Genomic DNA, 18,411 nt, shown 5'->3' on the forward strand with positions numbered 1-18,411 from the left:
GGGACATGTGGCGTATGGAAGATCGCTTGCCCAGTGTCGCTCGGGGTTTTGAGTCCTTCTGTTCGAGGCTCATCCCATGGACGGTGTGAGGCCGGTAACGGCCCCCGTCGCCCCGGGGTTCCGGTCTTCTCGGAGTCGGATTGCTTGGGAATGCAGCCCAGAGTGGGTGGTAAACTCCATCTAAGGCTAAATACCGGCACGAGACCGATAGTCGACAAGTACCTTCAGGGAAAGTTGAAAAGAACTTTGAAGAGAGAGATCAACCGGGCGTGAAACCGTTGAGAGGTAAACGGGTGGGGCCCGCGCAGTCTGCTCGGGGGATTCAACTCGGCGGGACAGAGACGCCGCTCGGTGCGTGAGGATCCCCTCGTTGGACCTCTGCACTCTGCCAGCTGGCCCTCGCCGGGCGCATTTTCTCCGTCGCGGTGCGCTGCGACCGGCTCTTGGTCGGCTTGGAAAGCCTCGGGGCGAAGGTGGCTCGTGGGCTTCGGCCGCGTGCTTTACAGCGACCAACGCCCGGACCTCGCCTCTTCCCGGGGCCGTGGACATAGTACTTGCTGTGCCCTCTCTCCTCGTGGGGCCCCCTGCTCCGGCGCAATTGTCGACCGGGGCGGACTGTCCTCAGTGCGCCCCAACCGCATCGTGTCGCCAGGGTGGGGATCGGCTCTCGTAAAAGGCGTCAGGGGTCTGCGGCGATGTCGGATAAAAGATAAAAGATTACCATTCCCCTGCCATTCTGTGATCGGCAGTGATCGGCAATCGGCTGATCATGATTTTGGTGATCGGTAATCGGTGATCAGCCCCAAAAATGCTGATCGGAGCATCTCTAATATATATATATATATGTATGTATCAGTGATCATTTTCAACATTAGACTCATGACCCATGAGAGGAGCACAAGGTCACATCTGAAGATGCACTGTTTTCTAAGAAGTGATTCCATTAGCACTTAAAGTGCTCATGAAGCTTTAATCTGAGAGGGCTATTGAAGGACTTATTTTCTCTGTTTGCCATGAGTGGCAGTTGAGGCAACACGTGGACATTTTCCCTCCAGATTTCTCATCAAGTTGCCAATTTGCATAAATATAGCAGCAAGCAGATGGGGAGAGTCACCTTTCACTCTCTGTGGAACGGCCTCTGGCCCACGGAGACGTGAAGGCATCACACCGGTGAGTGGGTCCATCCTGCAGGGAGACGTTGGCCCACTACATGAGGACAGGGATCACATGAAACCTGTGAGTGTTCCTCTGGATCAGTGCACTGCAGTGGCCTCTCCCTTCTCTCCCCTTATCAGTGCTCCTCTCTATCGAAGCCCTCCCATTACCCCCATGCGTCGTGCCAATGCATCTTCCTCTGCAGCATTACCTGAGTGCTCAGCTTCCTCGCGGTCCATTTTCACCATCCTTAGCTTGCCGATGTCTATCTGCCTGATAAGCGCTCTGTGCTGGCACCCACTGCCAGCGCCACTGAGGTAAGGACGGTATTCCAGTCATGTGTACTCTGAAAGCTAATCAATGCTGGGCTTAACTCTCTGTAATAGCCCACCGCGTGGCTAAAGCCAGAGAAATGACACTTTCTTCCCTCTTGACCTTTTCACTGAGAGATCCACTGCTGATTGCCCCAGAAGATATACGACGAGTCTGGGGGGGCTGAAGTTAAAAGTCTGGCACTATGGTTGTGGTTTTTACTCTGAAAACATTTGTACAATACTTGTGTGAAATATGCCGTTCAAGATGTGCAACTCCCTGTTCGCTGAATCTGATTGTTGAGTTTATCATATCACATCCGTCAGTTCAGAGATATTGAGGGATATTTTTCTCTCTGTGTGTGTGTGTGTGTGTGTGTGTGTGTGTGTGTGTGTGTCCTCCTCTGCAGTCTTCTCTCTTCAGTCCAGCGGTCATGAATAAGGGAGGCTGTGCAACTCTTTCAGCTGGCTTGAGCAGAGGAGTACCGAGCAGAATATTAACAAAGTCTCTCAAACGGGGTGTGTGTGTGTGTGTCAGAGTGTGTGTGTGTCTGTGAGTGTGTGTGTTTGCGTGTGTGCGTGTGTGTTAGTCAGGCTTCGCTGAATCTCATGGTCGGCTTCATGAGTCCTCTCGTTGTCTATCCGGCATCATGGGGGATTTGACCAGATCAACACCGTCACCTGTCACATCCTGGTACCTGGAGCTGATGCAGCTGTACACTTGAAGAGGCTCTTTGTGTTGTTGTGTTGCAGGACACGCTGGAGATGTGTGCGCGGGAGAATGAGTTCAAAAGTATCGTGTTCGCCCTGTGCTACTTCCATGCGGTGGTGGCCGAGAGGAGGAAGTTTGGTCCTCAGGGCTGGAACCGGTCTTACCCCTTCAACACTGGAGACCTCACCATTTCTGTCAATGTTCTTTACAACTACTTGGAGGCCAATCCCAAGGTAGAGCTTTCTGTTTTCATTTCATTCCTGGGTGTTAGATTGCAAAGACACAACTGAACACCACCGCTCTGGTTACCAGGTGCCCTATGATGACCTGCGCTACTTGTTTGGCGAGATCATGTACGGGGGTCACATCACGGACGACTGGGACCGCCGTCTCTGTCGGACCTACCTGGAGGAATTTATCAAACCGGAGATGATGGAGGGAGAGCTGCACCTGGCACCTGGATTCCCCTTACCTGGAAACATGGACTACAACGGCTACCACCTGGTGAGGCGGACGCACACCAAAACATAGCCTTTAGATTACTTGAAAAGTCAATTCACATACAAGGTCTGCAGCCTCTGTGCAGGTGTTACGGGCAACTTGACGTGTTTTATTTTGGCTTAAACTCTTGTTTTGTTGACAATATGTGTGTAAAAGTGAAGCTGATGCCCGATACAGAAGACATGGAACACCTTTCCACGAGCAGCTGCTGTGCGTCGTGCCGCTTTTAGCTGAAAGCAGTGGAAGCAGTAGATTGCTTCCCCTCTGGGTTATGGCTGCTGGGTTGAGTCCCAAACACAAATGATTCATATCCATGCACTACAAAATGGTGTGAAGATTACATGTTTTGCCATCAGCTATGTCGCGCTGTAGTAAGTGGGCGAGCCTTTCCCAGCATGCCCCAGGACAAACAACAGCAGTCCCTGTCTAGAGCCACACCTGTCGGCTGTTTGTATCACTCTGAGAAACTCAGCGCACACTACCTGCACCAACCGGCAGACACACACAGTCAGCAACTAGCCACGAGCTGCTGGAGGGCTGGAGGAGAGTAAATCCCTCACACCCAGTGAGGCTTTCAGCTTAACGAGGCCCCCAGATTGTGTCAACGCTATGAAGGATTGTTTACAAGATCCTCGTGTGAATAAAGACAGGAAGAACATACAAGACCAAACCATTCCCTACAGTAGCATCAATACCATCATATAGCATTAGGCAGGGCGACAGTTCAACCTGACACGCACATTTACTACTTCAAACTGGAGGAAGTCCTCTTGTTGTCCCCAGTGTGATCACCATTGTGCTGTTGACTGGTTCCAGCTGACCGTGCTGTAGAGAACGTCAGAGTTGCGACATCACGAGCTCACTGCCTCACCCCACAGTGTCGCTCGTACAGTGTTATTCATCATTGAACACAAACCTTGATTGACAGGATGAAATCAGACATGTGGTAGGTTGTGGTCTCAACTGCTGCAGTGCACCATGTTCATGTATTATGTCTCAACCTCAAAGAGCCAGCCTATTGTGCTCATTTCAGTTTTAAATCTGGAGTGTTTTGGGGGGTTTGTTTCTTCAGCATGAATATGAATATGAATATTAAAACAGTGGTTCAGAAAAGGTGGCAGTCCAGATGCCTCCCACAAGGTCCCCGGGGAGGCAGAGGGAGCGGGAGGTGCCACTTGTATTTCATTCTGCCCCAGTCTGGGTGATGCTCAGCGGGCACGTGCTGGCTGTCATCGAGGCTCCTGCACTGGGCTGTCACCACACAGCCAAGGGCACGGTGGTTGAGATGGGGGCCGAGAGCAGGGCTGTACAGGCCTTCGGGGCCCCGGGGGTCCACTAGGCCCTCGCCCTCCTCAAAACCATCTGAGCAAACGTACAGGATATTTAGGAGGGAAGAGTTGTGGAAGAGGCACAAAGTAGGAAGGAAACTCCTCTAACAATATACAGGTATATTATATTAATATACCCTCTAACAATATCCAGGTATATTATATTAATATACCCTCTAACAATATACAGGTATATTATATTAATATACCCTCTAACAATATACAGGTGGAGGCAATCTGCAAAAGTTAGCCAGCCAGTACAGAGGAGATCAAACAGGCGGGCGACAAAGTGTCTCTGTAATAAAGGCCAATCTATTTTCCATCTTTTTTATATAATGTAAGTGCCCCACAAGAAGCAGCCTTTTTCACTTGAGCTTCCACTTTCATCTGCACTAACTTAAACGCATATTGATATTCATTACGGACCAGCAGATGGAAATGCCTTCTGGTTATGGTCATTAACAGTCTGCCAATTGATCCTGTGTGTTTGAATCTCACCCAGAAACATCTCTTCATGTCTATGCCTTCATTCCTGTCCTTCGTCAGCAGAACATTAGAAGAACCATCTGAGAAATCCAAAGCATTTCTGTCTTTCTGCTGTTTATAAAATCATCTAGACCAAATGTTTCAATGCTGTCCTGTTCAGGTAAAAGAAACTGGATGAACATGTCTTTTATTATCCGGAATAATTAAAACTTTAAATTCATGACTTTTGGAAACACCAAACTTTAAAATCGTGCATTTCTTGCAAAATTCCATGAACCTGGGTGAAGCTGTAAGATGACTATGAAGGTGTTACTGACTTCTGATATTTACTCCGCTCCAGTACATAGACCAAGCCCTCCCCGCCGAGTCGCCCTACCTGTACGGCCTCCATCCCAACGCTGAGATCGGCTTCCTCACGCAGACCTCTGAGAAGCTCTTTCGCACGGTACTGGAGATGCAGCCCCGGGACGGAGGAGTCGGTGAGGGTGGAGGCACCACCCGAGAGGAAAAGGTCAGTATTTAATGTGTAACGTCCAAAAGTATGTGGACAGCCAAACATTACACCAGGAGGGGATTGTGAACATCCCAGTCAGTGTTCCGGTTCATCCCGTCGGTGCTGGATGGGGTTGAGGTCGGGGCTCTGGTCCTCTGCAACAAACTGGGAAAAGGGTTGATGAAGGCATCGGCATTTTCAAACTGATGCCAAAGAGTTGGAGGCATTCTGTATCATTGCATTTGCCTTCGTTGGGTCTGTGAGGCCGAGATGATGAACAATATTCATCATCTGTTAATATACCAATTATTTTCTCAATCAATAGATTCCTCGTTCCTCTAGTGATGCCTTCAAATGTCCTGTTTTATTCAACCAGCAATCACAGCCAGAGAAAAGACATTATACTCAGGGGTGCACATAACTTTTTCAGTGAGTTACTCATGTGCCGAGAAGTGTTAACGCGAAACGTAGAGACAGAAATGACATGCTGCTGGTTAGAGACGATCAACATCAGATCGGTCAAGTACGCAAAGGCGCAAAGTAACACAAGCGGCATTACGCGTTGTTGATTATTTTCGCACCTGCGTACCAGTTAAGTGTCCCCTGATTATACTTTATATTTAACAAAGAAAAGCTGCTTATGCTCATTTTCTGCCAATGATCTAATACATGAATGACTATGTGTTTCAGCCCTAACAGTAACACTCTTTTGTATGAAAAATGTGTGATCAATCCACCGGATTTTAATTACAATATAATCCGATTACATTTTGTTTACCTTTGACTTATTTCCTTCATATTATTCTGCGATCTGAAAGAATTATAACTATTTAGAAATAGTAACAAACACATGTTGACCTGTTGCAGTTCCATCTGAACTCGTAACCTGCACAATCCTCCACTCAACAGGTTGAGAATAAAGGCTGATGTTTTCTAGGAAGAAATACTTTGACCCTCAGTTAGCCGTTAGCCACTGAAATGAAATGAGAGAACAGTAAACACCAGAGGACCAGCCAGTCTGTAGCTGTCACTTTCTCGAAAATTTTGTTGCTTACACATATTGCATCTGATTTTTTTTAGACTTGAACCAATAATGTCATGATTACAAGGTGATCTTACAGAGAGTTAAGCTTAATAATATATGTTTAATATCAGATAATACGTGTCAGTGTTTTAAAGTGATGAGTTCTTAAAAGTCCTTTATGAAACTTCCTTAAAAAAATAAGCCTGATTTACTAAGGTGTGTGTGTGTGTGTGTGTGTGTGTGTAGGTGTGTGTGTGTGTGTGTGTGTGTGTGTGTGTGTGTGTGTGTGTGTGTGTGTGTGTGTGTGTGTGTGTGTGTGTGTGTGTGTGTGTGTGTGTGTGTGTGTGTGTGTGTGTGTGTGTGTGTACAGCCATGTATAGTTTACCAACGAGGTGACTTGGTATTCAACGTGCTCAGAAGCCAAAGCCAGATCAGATACTTGAACAAATCCATAGATATGATGACCTCATATCCTTTGTTGGGCACCTAATCCGTTGATTGATCGCTAATGCTTGTAGCCTTGGGAAAGTCTTACACAGGCATTAGCTTTCACCACGTACCCTCAAATATATGATGTGAGCATTGATCTTCTGGAAGGATTCGGCTGTTATTGAAAACAAAGAGCTGCCTTGCAAAATATATCTTCATGAAAATGTTTAGTCTATTTCAAACTGTAACGCTCTCAGGCTGTCAGCGTCTGCACCTTAGAGATAACCCATCGGATCTATTTGACTTCTTTAACTGTAACATGGAACAAACTACATTTTGTACTGATAGTTCACCCACTTACTCGCTCGCTCACTCACTTACTCACTCACTTACCTACCCACCCACCTATTCACTCACCCACTCACTCCCCTCATCAGGTGCGTGCAGTGCTGGAGGAGCTCGTGGAGAAGCTCCCGGAGGAGTTCAACATGGCCGAGCTGCTGGGGAAGGCAGAGGAGAGGACTCCCTACCAGGTGGTGGCGCTGCAGGAGTGTGAGCGCATGAACGTCCTCACACAGGAGATCAGACGCTCTCTGTGTGAGCTCAGCCTGGGACTCAAGGTGAGGAGACCGAAACGCCTGAACCATGACGTTAACCACTGACTATACCAACTAGTTAACCACTGAATATACCAACAAGTTAACCACTGAATATACCAACAAGTTAACCACTGAATATACCAACTAGTTAACCACTGAATATACCAACAAGTTAACCACTGACTATACCAACAAGTTAACCACTGACTATACCAACTAGTTAACCACTGACTATACTAACTAGTTAACTACTGAATATACCAACAAGTTAACCACTGAATATGCCAACAAGTTAATCACTGAATATACCAACTAGTTAATCACTGAATATACCAACGTAAAAGAAAGAAATATAAACTTAATCAATTCCGTGGGTAAATCCTTCTCTGCATAAACCCATTCTTACTTATTGAGGCGTGAAGCATGTGAGGAGCAACTGGGGGTGCAGTGCCTTGCTCAAGGACACTTCAACATGCACTATGGGGAGAGCGGGGATTCAACCGGGAACCTTGTGGTCACGGGACGACCGCTCTCCCCCGGAGCCACAGTTCAAAGGCGCTCACACATTGGCTCAGAGTGTCCCTGCTTGACCACAGGACTTGTTGTTCTCCTGGACTAAAGGCTCAGAACATTTCTTACAGTTGAACATATCAAAGTGTACGTGAGGTAATATCAGTTGTGACAGCTAACAATTTACCCAGGTGTATAATTTTAGGAATAGTAAAGTATTATAATAGAAAAGCTTAATCCTTACGTTCATCTCAATAACTCTCATTAATTAGTCTCAATTAAGTCAAACTAATTGGTAACACTTTATAATAAAATGTTTCATAAATATTCTCATTAATCATATAGTATGAAAACCCAATCATGTAATGCATAATAGACCAGCGTATTAATCAAGGATAAAACATTCATAACTGTGTTTATGAGTAGCGTACTAATGGTAACTGGACCTGTTCTGATGGATCTGTTGTAGTCTTCCGGCCACTCAAAGTACTTTAACACTACCATCACACACTGATGGGAGGAGCTATGTCCGCATTAGCTAACATTCACACACAGTATGCACAGCTGCGGGAGAGACAGCGACATTAGCGGAGCCGAGGATCGAACCGCCGATCCTCTGATTGACCCTGCTCACCACTGAGCCACAGTCGCCCCCTAATGAATGTTAATGTTGGAACAATGCTAAAGGCTCATCACTGTTTACTAATGCTAAATATCATGTAGTCATTATAAAGTGTTACCAACTAATTTAATATAAAACATGTTACAGCCTGTTGGTGGCAGAGGAACAAGCGGTAACATCTGGAGTCGTCACAGACTACGTGTTCTCTGTTCAGGCAGGAAATCGCCCGGGGGCATGATGAGTTCATGTCTCCTAATATATGAAATACAGAAATGTGTACCCTTCCCATATTTGGTCATATCGTCCACCCAAAGATGAAAGACCCCTGTTTATTCCCCTTGATATAAAGTGTTAAACTCTAGAGATCATTGTTGTATATCCTCCGCCAGCCAGACGCAGATGCCTAAGTTGATCACTGGCATATGACATATGAACCTGTGTGTCATGAAACTGTCAATCAGATGTATATACTAATAGTCCAAGCTGCCCGACCACTGCTACCTGGTTACTGCTCTTGATGAGCTGTTTGTGAGGGTAACAGTAGTTGATTTTCAGTTAATCTTTAATCTTTTCGTTGTTGGTCAAAACGCACACAGGCTCGCACACAACTGTTTTTAAAAATAGTCGTGACCAAAAGTTTAAAATTCATTTACATTCACTGCATGACATTTGGTGTTGGAAATGTTATCAATTCAAATTTAGTTTGGCGTTGAGCGAGCAGGATTAGCTAAAGTTGAATTTACACACATACACACACACAAACACCTACAAATACACACGCTCAGATGTTGGATCGTAGAGCGGTGTAACTAAGCTTAGTAAATCAGGCTTATTTTCAGGAAGTTTCATTTAGGACTTTTACGTTGAAGTCTGACCTAACCTACCATGGAAACCTATTATGAACACACACACACATACACACACACAAAAGAAACAGCCCTTTCCATAATCCCGAAACAACGGCTAAGCAACAACATCGTGTAGCCAACAATGTTGTTGTCAATGTGGTCTTTCTACCATGTGACCCAGAGGGTCCGGAGCATAAAGACCTTCCATGGTGCATATCTGCACACTTTAAAAAGCAACTTAGGAGACCTCGTGCTTGTGAGTAGGAGGTTTGCACAACCGAATGCATTGGAGCCCCATTTTGCTCCATATTCTTCTGCTGTCTGTGAGACTGTCATAGTCTGAAGACATGAAGGGGAGCAGCAGTCCACTCGTCCACTGTGTTCAACAAGTTGTCAGGGCTCTACTCAACGCTCACAGGATGATGGGTAGCGCTTGTATTTTATTGCTACGTGAGACTGGATTTATTTATCCGGGAGAGGTAGTGTGATCTTAATGTTGCCAGTTTTTTGAGCCTGTAACTTGTATGTGTGTAAACCTTTCACCCCAGCACAATAATAATTACAGCCATAGTTACCAATTGTTGTGAGTGTATGTGTGGCAAAAGCTCTTTGTTTTCTTTATTATTTATTAGCACACTGTGAAGTCTGACTTCTGCTGTGAAAATGTGCAAGATGCTACCCTGCAAACACCAACATATATATATATATATATATATATATGCCTGGGAACAAATATGACTACAAAAAGAAACTATCAGGAGAGCAAGACCCCTTTAAATCTCATCAAATGTGCTGCTGTACGTTTGTTGATGAACCGCATATTCTTAGCCTATATATGTTAACATTTTGGCCTAATTGATTTCATTAAAAGTATGGTGAATAAGCTATTACCAGTTTTTGTTTGCATTGCATTAACTTTCAGTTAATAACTTTGATACTGAGAAAGTGATCAAACACGTTGATTCTCAGGCCAGGTTCTGGGAGTGGATATGTATTTGTAATGGACATCAGGTTATGACATACTCATATTAAGGGTAAGTCCCAAATGATATTCATATGCGTTTAATGTCTGAGAAGAAGTATGTTTTTTGACTGGAGTCTCTTCCTCCCCTTCAGGAAGCTTCTCTCTTGTCTCCTGCACAATGTCACTTAAATATGGTCTCATATAGCAGACCTTATGCTGTAATTCCTCTGTGGTTAAAATTCCACCAGGAAATTGATTTAAATAACAGACGAGCACAGTCACTATTTGATGTGATTCCCCTGTCATGTTCATCTTATGCGAATGGGGCGTATTCCTCATTTATTTGGGACTCCTCAGATCCCTCCTTGAAGCTCGGACCCAGCAGGGCTGAAGCTAAATATGTGTCATGTAAAACAAATGAACTTCAAGTGAACTGTCCCTCAAAATCAACCACAAAACCCTCAATGATCCTCAACACCAATGATTCACCGTGCTGGCTGGGATGTGGTTAACTGCTGCATTAGTGTTGCTGCATAATTAAACCTTTCTCTGTTTGTCTCGTTGTCAGAGTGACTCAGAGACTTTGCTTACGGAGGAGCAGACAGGAATGAGACGTCTGGCTCTGTGTCGGGCCTGAATCATTGTTAACACCAAACGGAAAGTGAAAGGGGGGGGGGGGGGGGGTAGAGATTCATGAGGCTTCAATCTCCTGACACTACAAGTCTCAATAAATCGGATCAGTGATTTAAAAGTCATATTGACTAATGTACGAGCAAATATAATCTTATTTGATCTCCATAGTGGAATAAATAGAATGTTAGCCTTGGTGAAAGTATGCTGCAGCTGTGTTGGGGTCAGTGCTGTGGAGGTGGCAGGTTTACTGTATGTACAGAAGCTGATCAGCATCAGAAAAAATGGTTATGACTGTAAAATATGAGTATCTATACATCAGCAGTACATCAGCTCCAGTATCAGTGGGTGAAGGACACCAGTCGTGTCTCATTACTCTTGTCTTGGCTATCTTACAGCGTGTTTCCTTATCATGGCGCGCTAGTATCAGTGTTTGTGTGTACATCAGTATGAGGGCTTGGTACCGTTCCACACCTCATGTGGCTGGTGGTCCAATCAAGGCTTTGAAGGTGAGGAGAATAATTTTAAATGTGATTCTTGATTTTACGGGAGCCAGTGCAGAGCAGCTAATGCAGGAGTCATGTGATCTTTATTAGTTTTAGTGAGTACACAAGCTGCAGCATTCTGGATTATGAGTCCTCTACCAGCACTAAGGTCTAACAAGACCAGTACAGAGATGAGTCCTTCATCAGCACTAAGGTCTAACAAGACCAGTAGAGAGATGAGTCCTCTATAATAATATAATAATAATAATATATTAGATTTATATAGCGCTTTATAGAAGTCTCAAAGACGCTTTGACATAGTCGGGGGGGGGGAAACGGTGTGAGACAGACGACAATACGTGGCATACACAGGCACAATCACATACACACACATGGACTGATGGGTACGGGGAAGGATGGGGCTACGGGTAGGCAGATGAAAGAAGATGTGTTTTGAGGCGGGACTGGAATGTGATGAGGGAATCAGAGTCCCTGATGAGAATGGGGAGTGAGTTCCAGAGCTTGGGAGCTGCCCTGGAGAATGCTCTGTCCCCAAAGCTGCAGAGTTTGGATGTGGGGGTGGAGAGTAAACCAGCCGAGGTGGATCTGAGGGACCGTTGAGGTTTGTAGGGGGAGAGGAGTTCAGAGAGATAGGGGGGTGCAAGTTGGTGGAGGGCTTTGTCGGTGAGGGTCAGGATTTTATAGGAGATCCGGTGGGAGACGGGGAGCCAGTGAAGGTCTTTTAGGACTGGAGTGATGTGATGCCATGATTTGGTGTGGGTGAGGAGTCGGGCAGCTGCATTCTGGACCAGTTGTAATTTGTTTATGGAGGTGTTGCTGATGCCGTAGCACTAAGGTCTAACAAGACCAGTACAGAGATGAGTCCTCTATCAGCACTAAGGTCTAACAAGACCAGTACAGAGATGAGTCCTCTATCAGCACTAAGGTCTAACAAGACCAGTACAGAGATGAGTCCTGACCCTGTCATGTCTCGGTGGTGTTTTCTAAATGACTGAAACTCCTCAAATAAACTATTAAGATGTAGAAAGTCACACAACTGGTGTGAGACCACTTCCTCAAGGATCTTAGAGAGGAAGGGAGGTTAGAGATCGGTCTGTAGTTAGCCAACACCTCTGGATCCAGAGCGGCTTCTTCAGGAGAGGTTTTATTACAGCTACTTTGAAGGAATGTGGTACATGGCCTGTTAGCAGAGACACATTGATCATATCTAACAGAGCTGTCAATTAAAGGCAGAACGTCTTTAAGCAGCCTGGTCGGGATGGAGTCTAAGGTCTTTCATTTCACCACACCTTGTGGTTAAACACATGGTTAAAGTAGCTTAGCCTTTAGCTTGCTTGTTCCAGGCTTCACAGCAGCTCATCAATTTGCCCTGTACAGGTCGTCATGACTTGGCTAAGCTCTATCGCAAGGACACATGGATGGAACTCCCTGTATCACTTTCTATTGTGACCAGGGCCTTAAGGCTTATCACTGATCTTCCTTTCCACAGTCAAACATATTAACAATAAACTTTGATTGCTTGGATGTTTGACTGCAAAATGAATGGTTCCAGTTGGATGTTGAACGTACCTCTCTCCTGTGGCCCAACCCTTCAGGGAGAGTTAACCATGACCAGTGACATGGAGAGCCTTCAGAACGCCATCTTCTTGGACATGGTGCCGGACAGTTGGACCAAACGGGCTTACCCCTCCATGTCTGGCCTGGCCCTGTGGTTCACCGACCTGCTGGTCCGGATTAAGGAGCTGGAGGCCTGGTCTACAGACTTCGTCTTACCCTCTGTGGTATGGCTTGCTGGCTTCTTCAACCCACAGTCTTTCCTCACAGCCATCATGCAGGCTATGGCTAGAAGGTAGGGCTGTTCTTCATGAGGAGAGTGTAAATGTGATAGAAGCCTCTTGGTTTGACACATCCTGTATTTGAATGACAGGAACGAGTGGCCTCTGGACAGGATGTGTCTGCAGTGTGATGTCACCAAGAAGAACCGTGAGGACATTTCTTTGCCCCCCCGTGAAGGGGCCTACGTACACGGGCTGTACATGGAGGGTGCACGCTGGGACACACAGGTACATGACTCATTACCTAATGGCGTTGTTCAGCTGACGGTCACAGTGGTGGCAAGTAGCTAATTGTGACAGTGGCGGCTGGCCAATAGAGGGCCATGGGGTCAGGCCCCACCCACATTGAGCCCCAAAAAATTAAGTGTACAAAAATGTAAATTTTTATAATATTTATAAATGATAAAAATTCTCCCAGCGTTACAGTTGCGCAATTTTCAGAGGGATACACAATTAATGTACCCCCCCTTGTTGTTAGTTATGACAACAAGGACGTTGTTGTAAGACATTGAAACTTCGGTTTAATCTTGTAAACAATCTTGGCGCTGCACAAATGACGCGAATATATAAATAAATATATAAATTGGAAATATTTTAACTTTGGCGAATGAGAAAAACTCACAAATGTATACAAGTTGAAATATTTCAACTTTATATAATTATTTACTTATAAAGACGCTGAGTAACAAAAGTTGAGATGATCCGCCCGTCATCACTGATGTCGGCCGATGGTGAATCTAACTGCTGCTGCTCTAGTATTCAAACAGAATCTTAGAAATTCAATGTTATGAACCCAAACACAAGGGCGTTAGAAGGTCCGACGTTTTGTGGGATACAAGTATATAACAGAAATACTGGTTATTTATTCCATGGTGGATGGTGGAAATGATAACTGTAGTAAAGCCACCGAGATAAGCCCCGCCCCCTCTAAGGCGTGTATAAAGCGAATGACGCTCATGCGATTGGCTCAAAATGAGGGCGACATCTGATTGGCTATAAGCTACATCTGATTGGCTACAGGCTACATCTGATTGGCTACAGGTAGGTCTACGTATAAACAAATGTGTAGCGACCCACAAACAAATGCAGTGCGATTGACAAACAAACAAATCGTAATTCATTTATGTGTGCATTGGAACGTATTTGTGAATTATTCTGCGTATATTTTTGAGTATAATTTATTTGTAAATCCTTCTGTGTGGATTTGTAAATCGAATATATTTGTGAATTGTTCTGTGCACATTTGTGAATCTGTGTTTTTGCATTTGTGATAATTGAGACTGATCTGACTCCAGAGAGGCGGGTCTAAGAAGCAGTTCAGCCTATTACTGATTAAAGATATAAATGAGTGATCTACAATTCAGCCAATCAGCGTCGTTGAATAGGTTCCCAGTTACAACATGAAAGCACTTCTCTTCCAAGAAGACCCGACCCGGTAAAATCTCGGAGACAGATCCAGCATGAACAGATCCACCATAGTCAGATCCACATGGACAGGTCCACATGGTCAGATCCACATAGACAGATCCACCATAGTCAGATCCACATGGTCAGATCAACATGGACAGATCCACCATAGTCAGATCCACATGGTCAGATCAACATGGACAGATCCACATGGTCAGATCCACATGGACAGGTCCACATGGTCAGATCCACGTAGACAGGTCCACATGGTCAGATCCACGTAGACAGATCCACCATAGTCAGATCCACATGGTCAGATCCACATGGACAGGTCCACATGGTCAGATCCACGTAGACAGATCCACATGGTCAGATCCACCATAGTCAGATCCACATGGTCAGATCCACATGGACAGGTCCACATGGTCAGATCCACATGGTCAGATCAACATGGACAGATCCACATGGTCAGATCCACATGGTCAGATCCACGTAGACAGATCCACCATAGTCAGATCCACGTAGACAGATCCACATTGTCAGATCCACATGGTCAGGTCCACATGGTCAGGTCCACATGGTCAGGTCCACGTAGACAGATCCACCATAGTCAGATCCACATGGTCAGATCCACACAGACAGATCCACCATAGTCAGATCCACATGGTCAGATCAACATGGACAGATCCAGGTTCATAGGGGCATCTTAATATAGAAACATGTTATATTATATTATATATACATATATATTAGGGCTGTGAAACGATTAACATTTTTAATCAGGTTAATCACAGGTTTCTGTGGATTAATCATGATTAATCACATATATACATTTATACACAGGGGTGCACATAACTTGCTCACCAGTACGCGCACCAGCATCGGAGCTCTGCCGCGCGCGAGCCGAGAAGAGTTGTTGACGGGGGGGGGGTGCAAGTGACTTTTTTTCGTCCCGATGTGCGCGCACACGCCGGCATCTGAGCTCTGCGGCGCGCGAGACGGAGATCGGAGTCGTGTTAACGCGACACGTAGAGACAGAATGACATGCTGCTGGTTAGAGACGACCAACAACAGACGGATTGGAAGCTCATTCTGCGCATACGTTAAATGCGCTAAAAAAAATTAACTAATTAATCCTGTAATTTAATCATAACGCGTTAACGCGTTATTTTTCACAGCACTAATATATATATATTGGGATTTATATTGTATTATAATATATTTATTTACACATGAACACAAGGTGAGCTAAAAGCAAAATGCTTCATTAAACCGTACCTTTGATATCTGACCCCTGAGGGACCTCCGCATCCCTTTGTGGCTCCGTGATCTGCTTTGCATCCTTCATGCGTTGATGCCTCAGCTTCGCACGACTCGATCCAGCTTCACCATCCAGCTCCTGAATCTGCACCCAGCTTTCAGGAGCCTCCCTGGAGACCACTTCATTAGGGGATGTGCAGAGTGTGCACTTGAACACTTTAGAGGAGTGGCTCCTTTTTTCTTCATTAGAGTTGGAGACGCAGGCAAAAAGACAGGCGGACAGATGGGCAGTCCTCCAGTCTCCTCCTCCTCCTCCTCCTCCTTGCCCCAGGAGTAGCAGAGAGGAAGCAGCACTCCTTCAGGACAGAGCTCTGTGCAGCAATACAAGTCAAAGATTTATGATAAACCTCCTCATCTATATTAATGAAGCTTACATTCAGAGAGACACACACACACACAGACACACACACACACATCTAGCTAGATACTGTGTATGATAAACACATAGTATGTTGGATGCATACGGTAAAAAATGCAGATATTACACAAAGGACACTTGTGTATTTATGAGATGACATCAATAACGGTGATGAATACTCCATCTTTATAATAAAATGTGTATTCTCTCAGTGTTTTGTGAGAGGATGTAATAATAGTATGATACTGTAGTAGCAGTGTTGGTACAGTGTTGTTAATCTAATGGTCAATGAACCTCATGAACGGCTTTAAGATACCCATCCTTCATATTTACCCTGACGGACTTAAAGTTATTGGTGTTAAGAGCTGTTTAAAGTGTTCGAGTGACTGTAGAGGCAATGAGGCGTTGTCCTTTGTGCTTCCATTCCCGAGAGTCGCTGTCATGCACGGTGACTCGTGTGTTTGTCAGCTCGGTGTACACGGAGCGCTCTGTGTCGGTGTGTTTATAGAGTGTGTATTTGGACTCTTATTGTTTTTATCAAACTGGAGGTCCAACATCGGAATGAGGATTCCTCTGTCAAACTCATTTCTGACTTTTGTCTCTGTGATTGACTGGCCTGTCGTCGTCGTCCCCCCCCCCCCCCCTCCTGTCTTTCTCTTTCAGACTGGAATGGTTGTGGAAGCCCGGCTGAAAGAGCTCACTCCAGCCATGCCGGTCCTCTTCATCAGGGCCATCCCTGTGGACAAGCAGGACAGCAGGAATGTGTACCAGTGTCCTCTCTACAAGACCCGGCAGAGGGGACCCACCTACGTCTGGACCTTCAACCTGAAGACCAAAGAGAACCCCTCCAAGTGGACTTTAGCTGGAGTGGCTCTGCTGCTGCAGATATAGCAGCAGTTGATGGTTCTGGTGCCAACAGGGTCAAGGGTTCAATTCCCTCCGGACCCAATGTTTAAAATGCATCTTTTGAAAGAAGTAATAATTCCTTTGTAAATGAAAAGTGGAGTTCATAAGAAATAAAATTGCATCCTTACTCAATTCAACAGTCAACTGTAGTCGTACTGTGTGACCGCTGACCAGTTTACCGACTCAATGACTCGTCTTTACTTTACTTTAAATGTGAACACTAATTTTATATATCACAAAGACATGTTGTTGCAGCTTGTGGTCACATTCCTCATGTTGGACTGCAGGGCGAGGGTCACATTACAGACAGCTGACATTAGTTAAACTGTTAACTCATAAATGCATTACCTCATCACTGAGTTTAGTATTTGTGTTTCATACCACAGAATGACAGCTACTTTGGTCATTCTGTTTTCTTAATATCTTTAAAAAACTGCCAAATTCTGAGAAAAGCTGCCCAATGCTGGTAAAGTTGGCAGCCTAGATTAATCAATGTGTCATCATAAAGAGTCCCCCCCCCCCATATCCTGTATTAAAAGCCACGCTGAGCAACATGCTGGTAACACTAGGTCTCACTATAGTTTCAGGTCTTGTGGATTATATGATATATTAACTGATGATATTCGTGTCATGGCCAGTGGAGGAGGTCTCTCTCCGTCACCCTCAGGATGTTGTGACGCATCAGGTCCAATCCGAGGAGTCTCACAGGGAGAGGGCAGCATGAGGTGGTGTTGTGTTTAATGCTGCAGACAGTTTCATCATCGCTGTATGGCAAAACAATGATTATGAAACTGTCTGCAGCATTAAAAGGTTCTATGAAGAGTGTGTTCACTTTGAACTTCTCTGTTTTTAATTATCTGTGTTTGAGGAGAAATTCTAACAATAGCTGTATCTGTGAGTCACTCGATGAGGTGAGCTGGTTGGGGAATATCACAGAATAAATGGAACAATTATACATTTGATCCAACCTGTAAAACTACTCCACTAAGAACACACCATCTAATCATTTAACAAGTTCTCAATTAATCAAATGCAGTATGTTTTGTAAACAACGTATTTTACGTTAATTTCCTCATGAGTAAAGATGCTTTTCCCTGTAACAGTTTAGCTCCACGCCTTCCTTTTTGTAATAGTTGTTTTCATCCTGTCACACCATCTCGTCAATCCAACTCCCCTCACCTGCCTCTGATCACTCCCTCGTTAGTCCCTCATTCCCTTCACCTGGTCCTCACGCCCTTCTCACCTGCAGCCCATCCCCTCATTAGTCCCTTACTATTTAGCTCCCTCACTTCCACTCGTCCTCTGCCAGATTGTCTTGTGTTTTCGTGCCAAGTTCTCCAGTGTTATTAGAGTATATTCCTGACCTGCCTGTTCTGACCCTGCCTGCCTGCCCTGACCTCTGATTCTCTGCCCTGCCCCTTTTTGGACTTGTTTGCTTCTTCGACTGATCTCCCGGTTTTGACCCAG

At 45.1% G+C, this 18,411-nt stretch overlaps 1 protein-coding gene across 4 annotated transcripts in view; it reads left to right on the top strand.

Moving 5' to 3' along the window:
* Nucleotides 1-17,088, top strand: part of dnah9 (dynein, axonemal, heavy chain 9) — a 155,320-nt gene extending 138,232 nt beyond the window's left edge. For all 4 annotated transcript variants that reach the window (XM_056429060.1, XM_056429057.1, XM_056429058.1 and 1 more), the window contains 7 exons: nt 2,220-2,411; nt 2,491-2,682; nt 4,834-5,004; nt 6,877-7,059; nt 12,714-12,967; nt 13,046-13,181; nt 16,702-17,088. In XM_056429060.1, coding sequence (XP_056285035.1) covers nt 2,220-2,411; nt 2,491-2,682; nt 4,834-5,004; nt 6,877-7,059; nt 12,714-12,967; nt 13,046-13,181; nt 16,702-16,929 — 1,356 coding nt within the window. In that variant the 3' untranslated portion in view covers nt 16,930-17,088. The remainder of the gene's footprint in view (nt 1-2,219; nt 2,412-2,490; nt 2,683-4,833; nt 5,005-6,876; nt 7,060-12,713; nt 12,968-13,045; nt 13,182-16,701) is intronic.
* Nucleotides 17,089-18,411: the final 1,323 nt, after the last annotated feature.

The sequence above is a fragment of the Pseudoliparis swirei genome, chromosome 13 (assembly GCF_029220125.1).
Source record: "Pseudoliparis swirei isolate HS2019 ecotype Mariana Trench chromosome 13, NWPU_hadal_v1, whole genome shotgun sequence".
Lineage (NCBI taxonomy): Eukaryota > Metazoa > Chordata > Actinopteri > Perciformes > Liparidae > Pseudoliparis > Pseudoliparis swirei.